The 24,099-nt window shown below is 39.9% G+C and overlaps 1 protein-coding gene across 5 annotated transcripts in view; it reads right to left on the reverse strand.

The window, feature by feature from the left end:
- The window catches only part of TXNDC11 (thioredoxin domain containing 11), a 59,916-nt gene that overhangs the window by 27,882 nt on the left and 7,935 nt on the right, over window positions 1–24,099 (reverse strand). For 2 of the 5 annotated variants that reach the window (XM_079121405.1, XM_079121401.1), the window contains exons 3-5: window positions 21,977–22,074; window positions 18,287–18,416; window positions 7,635–7,728 (exon numbers count right to left, since the gene is read on the reverse strand). In XM_079121405.1, coding sequence (XP_078977531.1) covers window positions 7,635–7,728; window positions 18,287–18,416; window positions 21,977–22,074 — 322 coding nt within the window. The remainder of the gene's footprint in view (window positions 1–7,634; window positions 7,729–18,286; window positions 18,417–21,976; window positions 22,075–24,099) is intronic. The other 3 variants (XM_079121402.1, XM_079121403.1, XM_079121404.1) reach the window with 3 other exon arrangements.

Consider the following 24,099-nt stretch of genomic DNA (forward strand, 5'->3'; position numbering starts at 1 on the left):
GTGCCTCGCTTTTGCTGAGGCTGGCTTTGAACTCGCACTCCTCCTGCTTCAGCCTCCCGAGCCCCTGGGATTACAGGTATGCGTCATGGCACCCAGCATAAAATACTTTTAAAAAACTTGGTTCAAAAACCAAAAAAAGGTAACATATCTCAATTTTCATACTGATTACAGATTGAAATGACTATATATATATATACATATATATATTTGATTAACCTGTTTCATTTTAATTTTTTATTGTAGTCACTAGAAATTAACTATGTGATTCATATTACATTTTCATTGAACTACGCCAGGATAGTAATGATGAAAAAGCAAGAGTTGTTTATCTCAGGAAGAAAATCAGGCAGAGATGATATGTCCAACAGTTAGTAAGTCTTGCCGGGTGTGGTGGTGCACATTTGTAACCCCAGCGACTTGGGAGGCTGAGGCAGGAAGATAACAAGTTCAAAGCCAGCCTCAGCAACTTAGGGAGACCCTAAGCAACTCAGCAAGACTCTTTCTCTAAATAAAATACAAAAAAGGGTTGGAAATGTGGCCATGGGTAAGTGACCTGGGGTTCAATCGCCAGCACTCAAAAAAACAAAGAGTATTAAATCTTAGTATTAAGCAATTAACTAGAAAGGATAAATAAGATAATGCTTCCTGAAGCATTGGTGGAAAATCCCTCCACCAACAGAGAATGATTATTGCCAAGGATGAGCAGTCCCCTCATCTCCCTCTTTAGAAAGAAAAGGTACCTGGCAGTAAAACCAGAGACTTAATAAGGTAATTCTCTCAGGGGCCTACAGCATCTGGTGTACTAAGGGTGAGGTACCCAAGGAGACCTGAAGAATCAACATATGCCAGCACTGAACAAACAAGGTGAATCTGCAGGCCAAGGTTAACATCTACACTGCAGGAGACTTCTGCATGAGAGCTAAGCCTCAGGGATCACGGAGTATCAGGCCAAGAAACACACCCATAAAGATAACTGCTAACAAAATAAACCACGGTGCACTTCAAAACTAAATACAACTAGATTGAGTCACATGACATTTAATCAGCATGACCAAAAAGCCACTTCCTCCCTGGGAAAACTTCTCTCACTTCCTTACACTGGGAAACAGTGACATTCCAATAGGCAAACACGTACCATGCACTCGGGGCTGTCTGTCTGCTTGGAAACAATCCCACTTTATCCTACACACTCAGACATTTTTATGAATTCTGCTTCCCCACTCTTCTTTCCCAGGTTTTGGACAAGTTAGAACAAGGGAGAACAAAGAATTAAATAAAAAGGAATAAAAACACTCCCTAACATTCTCAAGTATTTCCACAGTGAGCCATGTTCCCAGTGCTCCATAACCTTTTACAATGATGACTTCATCACTTCCAATGATGAAAACATCCATCAAAAGGAGAAAACCTTCAAAGGAATAAATAGAATACAGAGATTCTTATTTTCAAAGCATAAACTATTGCTATTATTTGCATTTTCCCCTAGAAATGTGACTTTGAGGTTCATACATTTTCTAAATTCTTCATATAAAGCACAAAGCAATTATCTAGGGGGGGAAAATCCTGGCATCTGGGCAGCACAGACACATCCTGGTGCTTGCCAAGATACTGCTAACTAACTGTGTGACACCTTAGCCATGAGATTCTTTCTTGTAAGTTAAGCAGGAGAGAAAGAGCAATGTAGTTCCAAATATATTATCTTAGGAGAAAATAAACAATAGAGCCAAATATGCATTGGCACATATATTTAGCATTACAGTAAAATATATACCCCTACACCAACTCTTCTCATTTAATAAATACCAAAACGATATTAAATCAATCAATTCAAATACTTCTCTTGTATACATTTCAATTAAATTCCTTTCTTTTTGCTGTCAGAGAAGACAAGACTTCATAGTCTAACCTTGTTTGCTTACACCGCCTCCTTGACCTGCTGCTTTCAGGTTCTTCTATGGTCCAGGCACCAGCTATATGAACCTGAAGGCCGGTAAGAAGCCGTGGCTGGGCCATGGTCACACCAGGATGCCTGCCACTAAAATGACTTGGTCTCAGGAAATCTGGTTCCTGCCTATGGGAACTTGTCATTCAGAAAGTATCATGAAAGCCCAAGGGAAAATCAGAAACCAACCCAAGTTGCAAGGGACATAGCCCACCAACTCAACAGGAGTTCCAAGAAGGGAGTCAGGGATAGGAACACTTCCATTTGATGTCCCTGGGATGTGAGATGTCGTGCTAGCTAGGCAATGTGTAATCAATCCCTAGGACTTCAACTAGGCCTTGACTCAAGGGGGGCGTTAATCAGAGAAAGGCATTACATTTAAAGCAGTACCACAGGCAAGGCCAGAAGGAGGGAATCTCCATATTGCACCTTTAGCCTCATCCCAGTGCAGCACAATGGCCAAAGGCAGAAGGCAGCAGGGCTGGAAGAGGTGAGCTCCCAGGTCTACTCCCATCTTAGCTCCTGCACTTACTGCTATATGACTGTATTAGTTTCCTGTTGCTGCTATAACAAACTACCACAACTTAGGGTTCTAAAGCAACACACATTCGCCTTACAGTTCTAGAAGTCAGAAGTCTAAAATGAGTTTCATGTGCTGAAATCAACACTGCCCAGTCAGCAGAGCATGATCCTTCTGGGGGCTTTAACAATGACCCATTTCTTGGCCTTCTGCAGCTCTCAGAAGTCAGTTGCCTGACTGCTTAGCTGCAGCCCCCTTCATCTTCAACCAGAGATGGCTAGACAAGCCCTCACAACACATCACTCTGACCTTGTTCTTCTGGCTCCCAATTCCATTTTTAAGATCCTTTCATTGGAATGGGCCCATCTGGATAGCCCAGGGCAGCCTCCCTACCTCAGTAACTCCACTCCACTTGCAACATAACCCTCCTGGCAGCATGGCAGAATGACAGGGTCTCCTGTATGGGGAATCATCATTCCGCCCACCACCCTGACCTGAGTAAGTTAACAACCTCCTTAGAGGCTTAGTTTTCTCATCTGTAAAGTTGGGATACTTCAAAGAGTGGTAGTAAAGATGCAGGGAAAGTACCTGGTCACAGAGGTGCCTGTCATGTCCCACTGGTGATGGGAGGTTCTTTTTTGGCCCAGCATTTTAAAAGCTTCAGAAATAAGTCATAATGGAAATAAAAGTATCTCTTGTGAGCTGGGCATGGTGGTGAACAACTATAATCCCAGCCGATCGGGAGGCTGAGGCAGGAGGATCGCAAGTTAGAAGCTAGCCTCAGCAACTTAGTGAGACCCTCTCTCAAAATAAAAAGAGCTGGGGATATAGCTCAGTGATAAAGCATTCCTGGATTCAATCCCCAGCCACTTCCCCCTAAAAAAAAAAAAATTCTATGAAATGAGAATTCTGTTGTCAACATAAATGCAACATAGTTCAAAAGTCAGTTTTAGGTGTGGGAACAGGCACTTTGGAATTGCTAACATGTTTATTCTAACGTATTAATGAGCACCCAGAGGCTCTCAGAATAAAGGCAGATAGTTTGAAAAAGAGTTCCCTCTATGAGTGAGAACCATGATAACGAAGGAGATTATTTGAAAATACCATGTGGTCCTAGACCCTCTTCCATTTACAGAGCACTGTTAAGCCCAAGGCTTTGTCTGAAGATTCAAGGTGTCCAAGAAAACAGATGAAGCAACCTCTGAGTCAGCCTTGCTTGGTAGTCCCGTTTTCTCAAAGTCTCTAAAGATGCTACACACACAGCAAGAAGACCTACCTCCAGACCTCTTGATGTAGAATTTCACAACCAAACAGAAATGCTCCAGAAAAGCTTTATTTATGAGTAAGGCACACCACCACAGCAACCACAGCAGCACTAGACGCCACCTGGTGGAGCAGCAGGACCCTACACTGTAATTACAAAGATCCTCTACTAATAAATTCCTCTTAAAAAAAAATCACTAGAACAGGAGAGTTGTCCCTCAGTACCTGGGGAGATTAGTTCCAGGACTCCCCACCCCTAGGATACCAAAATCTGAGGATACTCTCAGTCCCATCAATCAAATGGCACAGCATCAGCATATAACCTATGTACAACTTCCCATGTACTTTAAATCATCTCTAGATTACCTAAAATACCCAATATAAATGGTATTAATATAAATGTTGTAGTATATTGATTAGGGAATTATGAAAAGAAAATATTGTACTTGTTAAATACAGATGCAATATGCTTACGTAACTTTTTTTTTTTTTTCAAGATAGAGTTTCACTGTGTTGTTCAGGCTGGTCCTTAACTCCTAGACTCAAGTGATTCTCTTGTCTCAGTATCTTGAGTAGTCAATTTTTTTTTAATTATTTTTGATCTTTGGTTGGTTGAATCTAGGAAACAAGAGCCAACTGCATTTCCCAAAGGTGGTACCTAAGAAAACTAACACCACAAGTTTTCCTTATCAACTAAATTCAGAAATTTCCAAGGGAGAGGGGAGTTTCTATTACCTTTAGGTACTTTCAAGGTGACATTTGGTATACCATCTGAATTTTCACTAAGCTAGGAATATAGCTCGGGGTAGAGTGCCCAGTACTGGGGGTAGGGAGGACAAAAGAAGATGAAAGAAGTGGGGGAAAGAAGCATGAGAAGAAGGAAGCATAAGAGGAAGAAGAGAAGAAGAGGAAGAAGAAAGGCTAGGGAAATAATGGACAGAAATATAACCAAGTATTCTGGCCCACACCACTGGCAACTGACAAACCAGCACCAAGGCTGAGATCCATAGGTAAAGGGCACCAGTTAAAGGAAAGGAAATAATTAAGATAGAAGACAATTCATGTTATAATGGTGAGATGGTAAATGGATTTCCCCTAATTTTCTCTAGTGTAATTTGTAAAGATATCCACCAACAAACAGCCTAAAGGGAGTGGCAAGGCACCACAGAACCAGGCCTTATACCTCAGCTCTGGCATCTCCAGGGTGCCCAGTCATGGTACTTCACACATGACACAGTGTCAAATTATTTGTAGACTGACAGCCAGCTGGCTTTAAGAAACAAATGCACAACTCAGAAAGTGTCCTGGCTATTTCTCAGGCAACTTTTAAGAAACATGAAGTTGGGCTGGGGAAGTGGCTCGAGGCCCCGCATGGTTCAAAACCAAACCAAACCATTTAGCACTGAGAAGATGTGTGTGTTTGAATCCTGGCATCCGTGCTCTGCATCTGCTTCCTACTGCGGCAGTCAACACGTCTTCAGATCTGCTCTCTACAAGCAAATGTTTCTCAGGTCTTGATCTGTGTACACATTCTAAATAGGACATCCATCTAGAATTCACATTTGAAACTGGTTCTTTTTTTTTTTAAACATGCACATGTTTCTCTTACTGCAATTCGTTGTTAATAACAAGGAAAATACTGTTTGATTTCAGCTTAAGAAAAAGAAAAGGGGGAAAAGTCCAGATGCTTAAGGTAAGATTTATTTTAAGTAATCCTTCATGGTGTACATATTAGGGAAAAATCATCATTTCAAATGTCTTTTTCTTCTAAAAATGGTTCTTTAAGCTTAAGTGGGAACTTAGCCACAAAAAAAAAAATGGGGTGGATAAAGATTAGCAAGAATGAATCTAGACTCCCACAAACTTGCACATGCCACAGGACTTATAAGGCCAGGCCCAACTAGAATCACAGGACAGGGAAGAAGAGTAGAAAAGGTAAACCCAGACCATATTTCTAGGAAGAAGTTTCATATAATCATTTGTCAAAATTTGTGTTTTGACCAGGGAGGTTAATTTTGTACTTCTGAGGTTTATTACTGACCTAATTAGTGCTGGGGCTGGAATCCCGGGCGTCGCACAAGCTTGGCAAGGGTGCTACCACTGAGCCACCCCTCCTCCAGCCCTCTTCCCTAGGGTATGTTTTAGAGGTGGTGTCTCACTATGACCTTGAATTCCTGGGCTCAAGAGATCCTTCTGCCTCCACATCCTGAGTAGCTGGGAGTACAAGTACACACCCCCACACCTGGCTTGAGTAACTTTTAGCCATTTATCCCTCTTAATCCTATTTTATCACCATTTTACCCTCCCTTTGCTTAAAGGAAGGGAAGAAGGCTACTGACTTGCATTTGAAAAGGCTTCTCCACTTTAGAAACCTCTGAATGAAAAAATAGTTTAAGATGAGTGACTTATTTCTCACTAACATAGCGTAGTAGCACATAATAGAAGATAATCAAGTAAAGCATCCTCCTATGATCCCCTATGATTTCCTTCGATTCAAGAGCTTGCACACTCCCATCATTTCAGGGAATTATTCTAGGTTACCTTTTATATTTAATCTTAAGTTAAGGTCTTCCTTAAAGAGCTTGAATTTTTCATGAAAAGTTTTGAGTGTTTACTTCTAAAGCTTATTTAGGATGCCAGTATTTTGTTTGCAAAGTACAAACTCTGACTTGCTAAGTCTTCTTGGTCACTTGAAGTTGCACAGCTTAACTCTTCCAAGTGGACAGAAGACATGAAAAGTTTGATCTCTCCTCCAATGACTCCCACACAAAAAATATGTACACAATAAAATCTGAAGACAATGTAGTACTAAAATGACCAGTTGTATAACTGATGTATTAATGACATACTGTTATAATAAAAAAGCTAAAGCAACTTAATAACCAGTAATAAACAGATGGCTACATATTTTTAGTTGGTCTATTGGGGTAAGATGATATGACACTAATCTGATCACTTGGCAAATACTGATCAAGCTCCTGCTCTGTGCTAGACACTGGAGAAAAACACTAAACCAAAGACACATGGTGGTCTCTACTCTCAGAAATCTGAGAATCTGGGAAAAGAGATACTAAACAAGCCATCTTGTGACTACATACACAATCGTAAACTGTGTTAAGTGCTATGAAGGAAACAATGGAGTACCCAAGTTAGAATCGGGGAGGGGCTAAGTTGTTGAGCAGTCAGGGTGATGTTTGAGCTGCACCCTAAAGGATGAAAAGGGTCTGCTGTGGGTAGACAACCAGGTCTGAGGTGGGGCACTTCTGCCTTCCAGGCAGCAGCAGCACATGCAAAAGCACAGTCAAGGAGGAAGGGGGACACTAGATCCTGGTGTCTGTCCGCTGGCCAAGACCAGAGTGGTGCGGGCCTAGCGCAGAGTGCTGACAGAGAGTCTGAGACAAGCAAGCGGATGAAAGTGTCCAACAGAGCAAGACAAGCCCTGGAGTGGTGACCAGAAAAAATGCAGAGCAACATGGAAAAATGAGGATGACGGAAAAGCAGGACTCCAAACAACACGTTTATTAACTAAGTGGACGAAATGTGGATGAGAGGAGAGAAGTGGCAGCAGGCTTACGCTGTGATGTGATGAGACCTTGCATTTGTAAGAATGCTCCTCCATGGAGGTACATTGCTAAATTAGGGTTATGCAACTGACAGATTAGATGACTACTACAGACTCTGACCTAAACTTGTAACTACACACTAAACAATGACCAAGTGATATAATATATTTAAGAGACTAGATTTGAAATATTACAGTACTTTGCTAATGATAGAACATTAAAAAATATTTACTAAAAACACATTGAGAAAAGGAATCTAACAAATTAGAAAATATAATAACATATGCAAAAGATATCAATATAAGTACATACAAAGGACTAATGTTGTAAGGTAAATCAGTTTTACCTTTCTTTAATGAGTGCAATGCTGAGGTGAAGAAGGTCAGATAGCCAGGAGGCTGGGGTGAGCTGCTGAACTCAAAGTACCCGAGTACTCCAGGCTGCAGGGACAAGAGCACAATTAGGTGACTGAGCCATTCTCGGTCATGTAATGGAGGATATTTTAAAGATACAAAAATGACAAGACATTATAGTTGACAATTAGTGTATTTTGTTGCATTTCTTTAAAAAGTCTAAGCACCCAAGAAGGGTTGTAAGCTGGAGCTGACCTTGGCCTCCCTTCAGAAAGTACTGGGGCTACAGAGGGGAGTACAGCAGCCTTCACAGGACGGCACCAAGCTGAAAGTCCCACCTCCTGTCCGAAGCAGGGCTTTCCACCTCTCCTGACAGCACTCTTCTAGATCCTGGCTCAAACCTCAACATCGAGTTCAGGTCCTCACTCACTCTGAACTAGCTCACTCAAATTTACCTTCCCATTCGCTGGAAATCAGGATCAATCTGATGGTATCTCCTGTGTTCAAGACCCAGCGCCCAGTGGCAAGCCTCCTCTCTGGTTGCATCAGTTGCCGGTGGCCGATGCTTGCCCTCCACTCCTCTACCCTCACCAGATTCATTTCCACCTGCTCACTCCTCGACACGTTTATCAAAGAATGGCCCTTCCCTCTGCCAACCAAAGAGCTGCCCCCACAGGACGCGTTCCGCCTTTCTGCTTGCTGCACCTATCCCTCTTTGGCAGTCCTGTCGTACTTCTACGGTTTTGCCCTGCAATAATCGTATCTGTCTTAAAAGTTCAACTGCAGGCTCCCTGAGGAGAGCACTGGGCCTGGAGTCAGAAGACGGTAAGCTCAAGCATGGCCAAATACATAAGAGTGGGTGATCCTTCACATTAGCCTTGGTTTCCTCTCCGGCAAACAGGCCCAGCTCTTCAAGGGGTTGGTGTGAAAAGCGGACCTGATGAACGAAGGCACCAGTCCTTCTCAGCCCGAAGCCTCAGCATCCCATTCTTAGTAACTGTAGAGGCTTATTTACTACTGGGACAAAAGTGAACTCAAAAGTTAAGGTGCAAATGTAATCTGCTGGCAAAGTTTTAAGTCACTGTATAAAAGAGGAAATGTCTGATCTGTAGTAGAGTGTATTATCTTCCCAATATAAACCAATTACTTAATTCCTAAGATTCAACTTTAATCAATTGGTTTTCATTCTGATAGAAACTGAGATGGAATGTTTAATCCTAACATTCCAAAAATCTAGCAAATAACCAGTTTCTCAAACTGAGGAACCGAGAAAGCAGTGCGTGTGTTTTGTGGAGCTGGGGACTGAACCCAGAGCCTCACACTTACTCAAGTACATGCTCAACCACCGAGCCACATCCCCAGCCCTAGTCATTGAAATCCAAATTTTCTTTTGCCCTATTCCTTCAAAACATTTTTCACAAGTCAACCTACAACTGACTTAAAGTAGAATTCTACAGTATTCGGGTTCTTAAGATTTCAAACCCTTCCATGATCGTGTAATAAACTTTCCTACTAAGAACAAAGGAAGATAAAATCTTCAAAAATTCTAGCTGCTTAGTTAATATGGGACATAACAAAAATGAAAAATAATTGAAAGAAAACAGACTCACCAGACTCACTTAAATTTCTTTAAATTCTGACCAATCTCTCAAACTAAAATCAATGGAATAAATTCATCTAAGTATTAAGTTAGGGCCTCCCTAAGTTGCTGAGGCTAGCTTTGAACTTACAATCCTCCTGCCTCAGCCTCCCGAGCCACTGGGATTACAGGCATGTGCCACCATGCCTGGTTAAGGTTCTTTTTCACTGACAGCATCCCCACTGTAATTTACATAGCTTACATGAAGGAGCCTCTGTCTTCAATGAAATGCTATTGAAATTTTCAAGTAGTTTGACCAAAGAAATTCAAAAAACAGTACAATGTAAACAGACATACAGGAAAAATTATTTTCACTTTTCATTGCCAAAGAAATGAAGAACAAAAGAGTCAATAACTATATGAGATGACTAAAAGTGTGTAAATTGTAAAATACTATTAAAACACAAGAAGCTGATGGAGTACAGTTGCGTTCTCAGCAACTTAGGAGGCTGAGGCAGGAAGATCTTAAGTTCCAGCTCAGTCTGAGCAACTTAGCAAGGTCCTGCCTCAAAACAGAAACAAGAGACAGGCGAAGTACATTTTAAGCGCTACTTGACAGATAAAATACTGTGACAGTCTGTATGGAATTTTGAAAACTGGCATGTTTGAGAACAACCTGAAATTAGTACTTCAAAATTATAAAAAAGAGGAAATAAAGAGAAGGTATAGTTAACTGTTCATTTCTATTGCAAATTATTTTTTGGTTTTTGTTTGTTTTGCAGTACTGAGAATTGAACCCAGGACCTTACACATGTGAGTCAAATGCTCAACCACTTAGTTACATCTCTAGCCCTCTACTGTAAAATTATTATTTAAAGTTACCAAACTGATTCTGATTATGTGTAAAATAAAATTTGTAACTACTTGTCTAAAATTTCAATTTAGAAATTCGCCCCAACAGAAGCTATACCATTATAAAAAATTCTCACAAAATAGCTACATATATTTTAGTTTCCTCCACATCTTTAGCTGAAGTTGAAGGAACAAACACATCTGTACACATAGACCTTTCTAGGTCTAGGCCTTGATTTGCTCAGCTGCAAATAAACCCATAGGCTGGCTCAGAGGAGACAACTCTAACCCTGTACTCAACACATTTGGAGTACATTTCCAGATGAGCTGGCCGCGAACACTGGGGACTGATGTCATGTTTCAAGCCTCATGTACAAGGATGTCCCTCTGTGTTCTGATGCTTGCCAGCTGCAATGTCTCTAGCAGTTCACTCCTGGATGCTCAAACAGCTTCCAGGTGAACGAACAGTCACAGAATGAACAGTGTCGCTCTTTCTTCATTTGTCCACCAGTCGACAGGGTCATCAGGACACACACTGGTAAAAAACGCTTCTGTGACCGCTTCTCAGGCCTCATGAGTCCAGATCCTCCTCAGGGCTTTGCACTGACATTCCCACGTTCTAGAGGACTCTCTTCAGTCTCCTTAGGTCAAATCACACAGGCTTCGTTTTATTTTTCTTCCAGTCTTGTTTCCTAAAGAGATCTTCCCTGGCTTCTAAAATAACAGTGTCCTTCCCCTCTGCCACTAAGTTATCTTTCTCTATTTTTCCCTCACAGCACTCACTACCTCAAATTACCTTGTACATTTACTTCCTAGGGTTGCCCTAACAAATTCCCACAAACTGGTGGTTCAAAACCACAGATTTTATTCTCACAGCTCTAGCAGCTGGAAGTCCAAAATCATGCTCTCTTGGTAGGATCCAAGAGGGTCCTGCCTCGCCTCTTTCAGCAGCTGGTAGCTCCAGGCATTCCTTCCTTGGCTCCAATTTCTGCCTTTGTCTTCACATGGCCTTTTTCTCTGTGCCTTCCCCTTTTTGGATCAAGACACCAGTCTTTGGATTTAGGACCCACCCCAAATCCAGGATGATTTAATCTTGAGACCCTTAATTGATTACATCTATAAAGACCCTATTTCCAAATAAGGTCACATCCTAAAGTTTCACCCAGACATGAATATTGGAAAGATACTGTTGTGCCCAGTACCCATTGTTTGTTTTTCTGTTTGTAGGGCTGGGGGTGTAGCTCAGTGATACAGTGCTTGCCTGGCACACCAAGGCCCTGGGTTTGAAATCTTAACACAACATAAAACTTAAAGTGTTTTCCTGTTTGTTTGTTGTCTACCTCCATGTTATAATTCCATGAAACAGAGACTCTCTTATTCATAACTACACTTCCAGCTCAGAGACTGTCTAGCACACAGCAAGCAAACAATAAACATTTGTTAATGAATGAACAGAAATAAAAGATAATAAGACAGGGCTGGGGATATAGCTCAGTTGGTAGAGTGCTTGCCTTGCAAGTCCAAGGCCCTGGGTTCAATCCCCAGCACTGCATATTAAAAAAAAAAAAAAGACAAAGCTTCTCCCCGAAGTTTACACTTCAGCAAAAAAAACGACACAATGAATACTAGATTATAACTTGACCTAGGTTTGTGTGTTAATTTTATCCCACAATGTACAGTATATTTATTTAGTGCCCATTATAATGAGGAAGTTGGAAATTGGTTCTTTATAAGAGACCAACAAATCCTCATTGACGTATTTCTTGTGTAAGCAGACACCATTTGTAGGACAGCATGAAATTTTAGCAGATGGTGTGCACACCCTCTAGTGGCCATGGGAATAATTACCTTACAGTGTTTTTCTCAATAGCACTAGAAATACTTCTGTACCAATGTTAACTCACACCTAGAAAATGCAAAACTATTTTATTCACGGTGCCATATGACTATGAATTGACAGAAATGGTACCTATTTTCTCAATATTCAAGACAAAATTTTACTTACCAGCAGTATGATACCAGGAGATGCATTGTTTTTCTCCAAACTGCTCAGGTTTTCTGTCACCTGGTAATTTACCTAGCACCCCCACTTCTCTGAAAACAGAGATTCTCAAGCCCCTTCTAATCCCACTTATATTTAAAACAATTTGTTTTGCCAAACCACTAAGAATAAATGTACAAATGTATGCTAAATAACCATTCTTAATTATAGAAATTCACAAAAAGATTTGGAAAATACTCTGGCTGCAAATACAAGATAAAAGTTCAAAATAATAATATTGTTGGTATTGGTGGATAGATGATAATGTACAAACCAGATCATTTTGTGCTTTAAAAATTAAAAATAAAAACGCTGAAATTAGATAAGTCATAAAACTAGTGACTTTGAAAACTTCACTAACATTATAGTCCTATTTTCTTCCTAATGAACATAACATTCACCACAATAAAGATGACACTGGTGGGGGCTAGGGATGTAGCTCAGTTGGTAGAGTGCTTACCTCCCATGCACAGGGCCCTGGGTTCAATACCTAGCACCACCAGGAGAAAAAAAAATAAAAACTTTGGATTGGGTTCTGTTTGACCATATTGTCCACAATGATAAACTACATCTTCCAGACTGTATCTGAGGCAGGAAGAGCCCTCAAGGAACAGAGCCTGCCATTGGAATAATGGCAGGAAGCAGAATTTCCTTACAAGGCTTGCAAAGAGATGACTTAAAGCTTATTTATTTCTCTTTGCAGCATTTCCCCAGCAAGTTCACTTCAGTTTTTAGACACATCATGATTTATAAGGTAGATATTATTTTCGTGTTTAAGCATGAAGAAAATACTAGACTCTACCCAAGCTCAATATTGTGACTGTCACACATAGATCACCCCCAGTTCTGCAGAATAAATTCTAATGACTTATTAACAGGAAATGGCAAAACTCCTGCTCTAATATTAAGTCAAAAGCCACGGCTCCCTCCTTCATCATTATTTATTCTTAGACCTCGTCATAAGAATAAAGGTGGGGGGGGGAAGCTAACAGACAAACTAGAAGCCAACAGCTTTCAAATATTTCTATCATGAAAGAAAAAGTTTCAAAAATGACATAAAATAATGATATCTGAAATTAAATATTTGAAATTTTAACCTCTCCATAGATATTGAAGTTTCCACTCAGTGACCTTAAACATTACTGAGAGAAAAGAACATGGAACACAAGCAGGAACTGGGGAGCCAGAAGACCTGGGCTACAGCCAAGCCTCCCTTTAGCCAAGTCACACCTTCTGTGCCTTCCTGATCTTCTCAGAGGGTCTATATGTACTTGGACCTCACTTGGCTACTGGCAGACAAGAAGTAAAAGCTGAAGGCACTTCAGACATAAACCTAACTCAAGATTTTCTTGCCAACAGGACTACAGCAGAGCAGAATTTACAGTTAAGTGATTATAATTTTCACCTTTTAATGTCTTCCTATGGTGTTTAAGGCAAAACTGTTTTCCTAGTAATTGTATCTGAGGTCAGAGTTACATTTTATAAGCGTAAAACTACAGTTAATGATTAATAATTTTAGGTAGATTTGAGATATCTAAGTCAAATAAAATATTTTTCATTGGTTTAAACTGTTCTTCTAAATAATATCTAAAATAGGCTTTTAAATGGATTCAACTATAAGACATATAAAATCCAAAGCAAGATATTATTACAGTATTTCTTTTGGTGACAGAATAAGCACATAAGTAGAATTTAGTATTTATAACAAAAGTCTGTCTGAAGAGGAAATTGCTGATTTTAGGATGTCATCATCACTTCTCAAGCAGTGAATGCCAGCTTTACAATTTTATGGTGGCCCAAATGGCTCACAAGCACCTGATAATCAAAACTTTTTTTTTTTTAATATGAGGAGAGAATTATCCAAAACACTCCTATAAGATGTTATAAACACAATTACAGACATAAGCAAAACTCTGCTACTATGACAAAGTGTCACAAAAACATTGATTATTTTGACCTAATTTTAGTATACTTAAATACAATACTGAAATCTACGTTTATGACAAGTATGAGAAAGTATAAATTAGAAGATAAGGCCCTTGACTAAAGATGCTTTTTTTAAAATTGGCAAGCTCTTTAACATATTTATAATTCAATAATTTTTTTTCTTTTTTTAAAGAGAAAATAAACAGTTTAAAAAGTTGAGTACAGGGGACAGCTTTATTGATGACAATCTAAACCACTCCTGGCTCTAGTTCCCCAAAGATAACATTCCAGAATTCTCTAGTCGAGGCACTGTTGATTTTCCATCTTTTCTCTATGATGACTTATCTATTACAAGCAGATAAACTTCTAGCCATTAGACTGGAACAGCAGCCTAGCTGTTCAGTCACAATGTGTACTGTTTCTCTCCTACAGATGCTACTAGAAAGACTGTGGATTTCTGTGTGCTACATGAAAAAGACACGATTGAACTAACACTTGTGACATAATTAGGGAAAATTGAATCACTTAGAGTAGTGGCTCTCAACTGGGGCAATTTAGCCTCCAAGGGATATTTGGCAATGACTGAAGATATTTTTGGATTTCACAACTGGGAAAGATAACAGTACTAGCATCTAGTAAATGGAGGCCAGGAATGCTGGTAAATATCCTGCAAAGCACATCACTGACCCCCACAGCACAGAATTCTGACCCCTAAATGTCAACAGTGCCAAGGTTGAGAAACCCTAATACGGGAGGTAACGCCAAAAGTATTATGTACTATAGAGTGGGGCCTCCAATATTTTCCATCAAAACCATGAAAGATTCTGGATCTCTAATGTTGTCTTTACACTATCTTTACAGATGTGTGCACGAACTGACAGCTTCCTTCTAGGTAATACTATGTGGTACATTTCACAAGACAAGTGGTTTCACAAATACCATGCTGGGCTTGACTCCCTAATCCTTCCAAAATTAATCAAGTATATTCTCTTGACAACCAGACCATTTCATCTCCAGTGAGAAGCCCAGGAGAAGATGACACCAACACAGCTCTGGGGAGGAAGCCCACCATTTTCAGGGCACCTGGAGGCCTTTGCAGCAGGGTTCCACTGTAGCAGCACTCTTGGCTCCTTCTTAAAGGTGGTCTAACCAGTGTTGTACATCACTAATTAAGTGGGCTGCCAAAACCCAACCACAAGTGACAATGTCCGCACAACTTTGAGACTGATAGGAAGGAACTCCTTGTCACTAACTGGAGCCGGATCTTTGAAAGCACTGCTGGAGAGCAAATTCAAAAGATGCAAAGGTTACAGCTCAAGTAGCAGCCTGGCTGTTCAGTCACAATGAGTACTGTTTCTCTCCTACAGATGCTACTAGAAAGAACACTAGAAGTAATAAGGCAATAAATAAAAAGGAGTTAAAAAGATATCTGCCCTAAGATTTCAAGGTCACTGCCTTGAAAGTACTTTCCTAGCTGGGTGCACAGTAGCACACACCTACAGTCCCAGCCACTTGGAGGCTGAGGCAAGAAGACTGCTTGAGCCCAGGAATTCAGGTCCAGTCTGGGTAACACAGGGAGACCTCCATCTCAAAAACAAACTAAAAAACAACTTTTCCAATAAGAAGCTTACAAAACTTTTGTCTGTCTCTTTCCAGTCTCTAAACTTCACTGAAGCCACAAGAGTTATCAAGAATTATCTAAGTCAACCAACACCCTTATTTTAGAGATAAGAAATCTGAGTGAAACTCATAAATTAGACTTGCTAAGATAAGGGTTAAAACCCAGCCCTCTAGTATTCTAATGGAGTTCTTCTCCTTTATCACCAGAGCTCTCTGGATGTACAAATCTGACAGTGATGAAAACAGTAATGAAGTTGCCTCTCAGTCTTATTGTTAGGCTAAACTATCTCAATTGTTTCCAAACTTTTGGGGAAAGTTAACACATGCTGTATGATATCTGTTGCTCCTCTCCTTTTTCTATTTCCTTTTCAGAAGAGCATGAATGAAAATTTAAAGGGGAAAAGAAAAAAAAGGGGGGCCAGGCTATGGTGCCCACCTACATAACCCCAGCAATTCAGGAGGTTGAGGCAGGAAGACGTCAAGTTCAAAGGCAGCCTGGGCAACTTAGCAAGACCCTGTCTCAAAATAAACAAAAAGGACTGGGGACGTAGCCCAGGAGTAAAACATCCCTGGGTTCTATCTCCAATATCACCACCAAAAACAAACAACTAAAACAGCATGCATGAGGCCCTGGTTCAATTCCCCAGCAACAAACACACATGTGGGAAAAAGAAAAAGAAAAAGAAAGAAAAAAAGGGGGTATCCATTAAAATCAGGCAAAGTATTCTACAAACAAATCAAGAAAGCATGAGTGAAGGATGACAGTCAGCCCTACAGGTCATTTTGTCCTCTTAGTTACAGAACATTTTTCTTCCTTTCTATAAACATAGAGAAATCCAGTGAGTATCATCACATTTACGTTTCTTTTTTTCTTTTCTTTTTTTTTTTTTGGTGGTGCTATGGATTGAACTCAAGGCCTCACACATGCTGGGCAAGTGCTTTCCCACTGAGTCACACCCCAGTCCCTAAGTTTCTCTTAATAGTCCTAATATCGAGGATGTTTTCTATGATATCATTTTTACTGAAACTATACCCTGGGCACTTTCTCTGTTTCACCTGCTTTATTTCTGTCTTACAGTTGATAAAATGAAGACTTAAAGAGGGTAAGTAGCCCTAGCCCACACAACTAGTAAGTGATGGAACCAAGTTTCAACTCAGGTCTGACTCACGACTTTTCACCACCTTGCTGTGCCATGCCAGTGACTGCCTGCCACCTACTACAAATTCACCGGAAAACCCACTGATCACAGTATCGCACTTGAAGAGTTAAAAGGAATCCTAAGAAAAGCCTGGCCCAGCCCCTGATGCCCAGGAGGTGAGTAACCAGCCCCACATCCCAGATCCAGTTAGTCCCGCCTGTGCCCTGGCACCCTGCCTCCCAGCCCAGCTCTCAGCCATCAACCTGCCCAGGGCAGGGGAGAAGCCCAAGAGGACCGTCCTTTCTCCACATGGGATTAGGGAGTATTTACTCTGACATACATCTACGATCTACAAGTTGAATGACAGACATTAACCATGTTGCTTGGGGAATCTGCTAATGGCGAACACGTAACATGAAAGAAAAAAGTCAGAAATGGTGTCCTGGTGAAAAAATTCACATCCAATCTACACAAAACAGACATAATGCAAGTCAGTCAGCGAGGTCCAGATTCACAGGGTGTTTCCCTCTATCGTGTATTCGTGGTCTTGATGTTGCTGCACCCAAGCATCCTCATGCTTCCTTGTCGCATCCAAGTATGACCTGACACATGTCCCAGTGAAGGATTTTGTGGAGCTAATTTTATAATCTTTTAGATTATTAATCTCATTGCTGGTCTCTCAATAACTTATCCTGAACATGCATAAAATATCTTATAAAAATAATTTATCAGGGGTTGAAGCTGTCAATGAGGAAGCAGGAGAGAAGACACACTAAGAAAGTTGGGAAATTTTCTACAAATAAGAGCTTGAAATAGTTATACAATTAATCAAATAAAAAGGCACATATTTCCATCTTTTTTTGTTTTAAAAAAAGCTAAACTACAACAAACAAGAAAAGTAAGGTATTTCTGCAATACTGCAAAGCATCAAATGGCATTCTTAGAAATTTACAACTATACATAAATAGTAAATTAACTCTCATGTACTTTAACTATGAGACAAGGTCAAAGTTTGTTAAAAATTCCCAAAACACAAGATTTTGCAAGTATTCTATTCCCTTAAAACTCACTTGGTCAAACCATCATTATGATCAGTCATCTCAAAATACATTTTTTTTCCCTGAGTACTGGGAATTAAACCCAGTGGTGCTTTACCACTGAATGATATCCCCAGTCCTTCCTATCCTTTCTTTCTTTCTATCTACCTACCTACCTACCTATTTTGAGACAGGGTCTAAATTGCTGAGGCTGGCCTCAAACTTGCTGGCCTCCTGCCTCAGCCTCCCAAGCACCTAGGATTACAGTTGTGTGCCACTGCACCTAACTTAAAATGCATTTAACTGGTGTTTATCTATAAAGTGATCTTTTAAGTGCTGCAATTCAGGAGGTATTTTTTAAAAAAAGAAAAAAAAAAACCTTTAAATATGAACAATCCAGTACAACCCAGTAAAAGGCCTTGGGAATGGAGGAGATATGAAAGATAAGTACCTCGTAGTTTGAGAGAAAATCTAGTAATTCTGATTGAGATGGGATGTAGAGAAGTGGTTTCATCACCCGGCGGACAAACTTCTCAATGTAAACAGCACTCATGGGGCCTTTGTATTCGATTGGTCCAAAACTAGTACCAAAAAATAAAATAAAATAAAAATAAATAAAGAAAAAGTAAAAATAATACACCATGCATTAAGCCTGTAATGTATAGCTAAAATCATCAATACCACAGGATGAAAATGTCTTGCTTTAGTGTCCAACTGCTTCAGGGGAAGTAACCTGCTTTGCTGAGGGGTGCTGGAGCACTAATCAAGAATCAGCACTTTAAGGAGGGGAGGTACAAGAAGCCATGACCCTACCCTGAGCTTCATTCAATTGCAAACTAAATTCTTTCTAGTCTCTGAAGGAAAAATGAATTCCCACAACATTTCTTTTAAAAACAAGGCTGCTCTGGGAACTGGCCACATGCTGAAGAATTCCAGGATCTTAACTACACACTTCACTGTATGTGGGCAGAGAACCTTCACATGTCACTCTGAAATGAGGAACAAGTTGAGCAGCTGGCCCTTGGCCTACTAGATAGAAGGAATTAAACATTCCATAGGCACTTAAACAAAGGATCAGGAAATGAAGTTTAAGCCTATCTAAACTTTATTACAACAGGAAAAGCAACAACATGGAAGTACGAAGGTGGGGAGCTGCAGAGCCCAGCTATCTTCCTCTTCCTCACAGCTATGCTTGAGGACACACAGGGATTCCATTCAACACTAAGAGGTAATGCTGCCACCATTCAGTCATGTTCCCAAGCTGTCGGAATCCACCCATGGCTCTCTCAACCTTGCACAACACAGACAAATACAACTGATGGTAGGTGGTGGCTGGGAGGAACTTAAAATCCAGCAACCCCATAACCATTCTTCTCTCTCAACAGCAACTGACACTGAGCCTGTTGTTAACAGCAACAACTGAGCACAGTCAGGAATCAAATTCTGTGCTCACAAGACTGTGATACATGGTCACAAACATTCACACACACACATGATGAGAGCGACAATTCCTCAGTGTACACTGCAGAGCATGGCATGGAAGGAATTTCAGCATGAAAAAGTAAAAACAGCACTGTACAAGCACAGCTGGGAGAAGAGTTAGGAATTCTATCAGTTCAAAAAACTTACCACAATTAGTTCAGTTTAGAAATCACCACCATCACCACCAGCCCCACCAATCACTAGCAATTTTTAAAGGAAAAACTTATTTTGTTTAGCAAAAAGGAGCCAACAAATCCAGAAACCTCATCTATGTAAGCCAACAGGCTTTGCTGAGTTTCCTTGGTGTGATATTGTAAGGGTTCAACTGATTTATCAAGGTTAACAAGATCCCAGAATGTAGGATGTGGGGCATACTTTACCAATAAACTACAGCCATTGCTACAGGACATGCTGATCCAGGGCTACGGAGCTCTGACACAGGGTTGTGAGGACACACCTCCCTGCTTCAGATCCTTAATTAACTTTTTCTGTGACTGGTCTCAATACAAACCAAAAACTACTTTCCCAAAACAGAAAAGCCTATTAGTTTCTTTAAGCAGCTTCTATAAGATAAGTCATTATAACAAAAGAGCAACAGCAGTAACAAAAACACACAAACAGCAGTGATGTGCTCAGTAACAAGACCCAGGGGGTACAACTTCAGGCCTGTTAACCAGAGGAACCTTGTGACTACTGAGAATGCTCCCAGCAACCTTTGGCCGATGGAAACATTTGTGTGTGTGTGTGTACACTCATAAAATAGAGATCTTGAGAGATCTAAGGTAGAATATGAAAGAACTACCTTCTGGGAATTTCTGTGCCTTAGCACTGTTTCAGGTACACTGAAAATGGAAGTGTTGAAACAAGTAGTAAGGGATCTGCACTGACTCAACAAGTAAAACAGCAGCAGGCAAAGATGAGGGGCAGGTATTTCAAGATGAGTACCAACCTCAAATTCCTCATCTGTAAAGCAAAAGGGACAGACTAGATTCTCCTAAAGTCCTTTCAATCTTTCTACAAGAGCTAAGAAAACAAACAATATAAGACAATACTGTATACCCATGTATCTCAAAATGATATTTGTACTCAATTCGAGAGAATTCTTCTGATTTTAATGTCACATCAAGTTAGGGCCACATCTGGGCAACTAGCATGGACTTTCACCCCTGCTAGGCATCTGTGCCCATTTCCAAAGCCAGAGAGTAATGCAGAGGCCTCAGAAGGCACGTTAATCTCCATGTTACAGATAACAGTCTTAGAACCTTCAAGTACAGCTTACACGTACCTTTAAAAAAAAAAAAGAAAGAAAAGAAACCCTAAACAATTATCAAGAAACTATCCTTGTATTCTAAACAACCTGCACCTTAACCTTCAAAGTAGTGGTAAAACCTCAAATAAGTGGGCAAAAAAGCAGGTGGGGGGATCAAAAAATTGGTCTCAATAGTCCTCAGGCAAAAACTGGCTTATTACTGTAAATATTAAAATTATAAACATTTAATGTCCAAAAGAAAATGTGAGGGTGGAGGTCAGGTAGGGAAGTATGATTTGCCCAAGTACTACTATCCATCACTCCTGGAAATAGTACTATGTGCCACCCAACAGTTTATGTTAGAGATATGGAAATGGATGGAGTGGGACAGAGAATCTAGAAATGACTGTCTACTGATGCTTGTCATAAACCCTATTGACTACAGCCCAAGGAGTTCAGAAGGAGGGGAGAGGAAAGCCTACATTGTAAAGACCTTACTAGTCAATTCTCCTTTAACCATAAACTTCAAGCCAATCACACTGAACAAAGACTAACTTCCCATCTTCTGCCTCCAAAACTCTTCTGAGTCAGATTCTCAGACATAACTTAATAATATCCACAGGATGGTCTGGGCAATACTCCAAAGCCAAACATCAGTATTTCTGCAGAAAGAAGAGCTAGCTTAAGTGGGATAAAGATCACAGGTAGCTTCATCTTACTTTAGGTCAGATGTACCCATCTCAGGACAAAATTCATGAAATCCTAAGTTTTCCAGTCTTTGTAATTTCAGAACTTGGGACATGAAATTATGAACCAGTAGTAATTTTCTCCCCAATTGAAAAATATGGTAAGATACATTCTTGACCATGTGATGCTGCCAGGTAATGAGGAATTATGTATTTCTGCAATACGAAATACTTTTTGAATACCTGAAATGTACAGTCATTCAATGGAGTAATTGTACTTTTAAAAATAATACTGCATACCAAATAATAATAATAATAATAATAATAATAATAATGTAGAGAGCAGGGGATGTAGCTCAGTGATAAAGCACTTGCCTAGCATGTTCAAGGATCCAGGTTTGATCCTTAGCATTGCAAAAAAAATAAAAAATAAAATGCCATAATACATATAATGATATAAAAAGACATTCATGAAAGTGAAAAAAAGCAGTTTAGGAAATAGCATTATTGCCTGGTCCTATCTTTTGCTTCAAATAAGGGGTAGACATGTACATTTATAAGAGAAAAATAAATAAAAACACAGCAATTAGAGATCTCTTTTTTAATTTGTGTTTATCTGTATTTTCTCAATTTTATACAGTGAATATCTAATACTTTTATATAGAAAAAACCATTACGGTATTTTAAACAACTGAAATCAGAAACACTACTAAAAAGTCCTTACCTCCGATGGTACAGATGTATTACAGGAAAATAAAAGAAGTGTTTCTGTTTTCTGCATTTCCCCTGGTTCCACCAACAGTTAATTGCCACAAACAACACCTGCAGAGCCAAAAAAGGGTTTCAAATGACTATGAATAACAACTGAACAGTTACCAAGATTTGAAAGATGAAATTATAAAAATGGAACTAGTCCTCTCTCACTGAAACAGAAAGTACATTTTTTTTTTTTTAAATTGCATCAAGCTTTCAAAGGTCCTAATTTGCCACTAAAATAAAAAAGACTCATCTCTTCAGTGTCAGCTAGGACTTGAAGTCTGACCCAAGAGTTATTTGTTTTGAATTTTAAAGTGAATGAGTACCAAGGGGCTTTTTCTAAGCATGAATCTAGATATTCTTGGGGCTGGGTGTGTAGTTCAAATGTAGAGCAACTGCTCAGCATGCTCAAGGCCCTGGGTTCAATTCCCAGCACCACTGAAACAAACAACAGAAGGATATGCCTTTTGACTGTCAAACAAAGCATCCAAAACTAAAATGCTACTGTGAATAAAACATCACAAATATCAAAGGGTTATTTAAAAAACTAATAATTGATGTTTTAAGCATGCTCTGAAGGGTATTTTTCACTTAAGTAATAAAAACATGGACTAACTACATGTATTTATAGGTAGATACTGAAGTATTTAGGGAAAAGTGTCCCTGTATCTGCAATTTACTTTGAAAGGTGCCAAAAAATGAGATGGATTAATGGACTGGAGCAGCTTCTCAACTCTGGCAGTACTGCCATTTGGGGCTGAATGCATGAAGGGGTTACACCTGCTTTGTGATGACAGATGTCCTAAGAACTAGACACAGGGTGGTGCAGGGCACTTTACAGCTTTCCTGGGTTCTACACACTAGATAACCAGTAGCACTCCTTTCTGAAGCAGTGACAACCAAAAATGTCTCCAGACAAGGCCAAAAGTCCTGGAGGCAGGGGCAGTGGCAATATGGCCAGTAGTTGAGAACCTCTGGATTTGAGGGATGGTTAGATGGGAAACCACATGACAAAATAAGCACAATAAGATGTTAGCAGAATGTGGGTGGTGAGTACATGCAAAATTCTTTCACTTTTGCTGTCTGAAAAGGTTCACAACAAATTGTTGAACAATACAGACTACAAATGAAGACACTTTCAAATATTTTAAATCTACTATCACAACAAAAAACTGCTCAAAGCTTAGTGGCAACCTTTCAGAACTCCTTTTAGAGTCTATTTCTAGACAAAAAGAAAAATAACAATGGCTTTACTTGAATTTTACATCTCCTCTTTTTTTAAACTCAAAAACAGAGTACAATCTACCATTTTGCTAATTTTACTAAGCAATATGGTTCAAAAGATTTTTGCCTATCTCTGAAAATAAACCCCAAATCCTTTTCCCTCCTGAGCATATGGAACGAAAGCTCTCAATGTGGAAGGAGCTAAAAAAATGATTTTGAAAAGAGCATAGCCAGTCACTGTGGGGGACACTGTAACCCCCATTGTGTGTTTCTGTGCCTCTTTAACAAACTGTTTGGCTCCACTGGAAGCTGTTATTAATATTCCAATACCATCATTCAGAAGGGCAAATATTCCAGAGCAAAATAACACTAACCTACAATTCATCTAAAATAAACTACAATCTTCCTTTTTCCCCACACAGGCAATGGGTTCGCTGCTCTCTAGATCCAGAAAACTGGGGAAAAACTGACAAAAAGGTCATTTATTTTATGTTTACATACTGCTTGCCTCCCAGTGCTCCATCAGAATTCCTGTTTCTTTCCTGGGAGTACCTGGCAGCTTCCTTAGTACTTGTAATTTTTAAAGGGGTTGGAGAGAAAACAACACTGTGAGAACCTGTCCCACCAACACCAATGAATGTTATAAGGAACAGAGTTAAATGTAAGTAGTACCTGACACATGCTCAGGGATATAACGGTTAAAAGGGCTCACCTTGCTGGTGGAATGCCTGGTCACCATCTGTAACATTACTTGTTTCTAAGAAAAACCAACTGAAAGTTCCGAATGAACTTCTGCAACTCAGCTGCCTGCACCAGTTATCTCAGGTGAGTGGTTCTCCGCAGAAGCCTCTAATCAATCTGTGGGAT

Source organism: Sciurus vulgaris (genome assembly GCF_902686455.1).
Source record: "Sciurus vulgaris genome assembly, chromosome: 18".
Taxonomy (NCBI): Eukaryota; Metazoa; Chordata; class Mammalia; order Rodentia; family Sciuridae; genus Sciurus; species Sciurus vulgaris.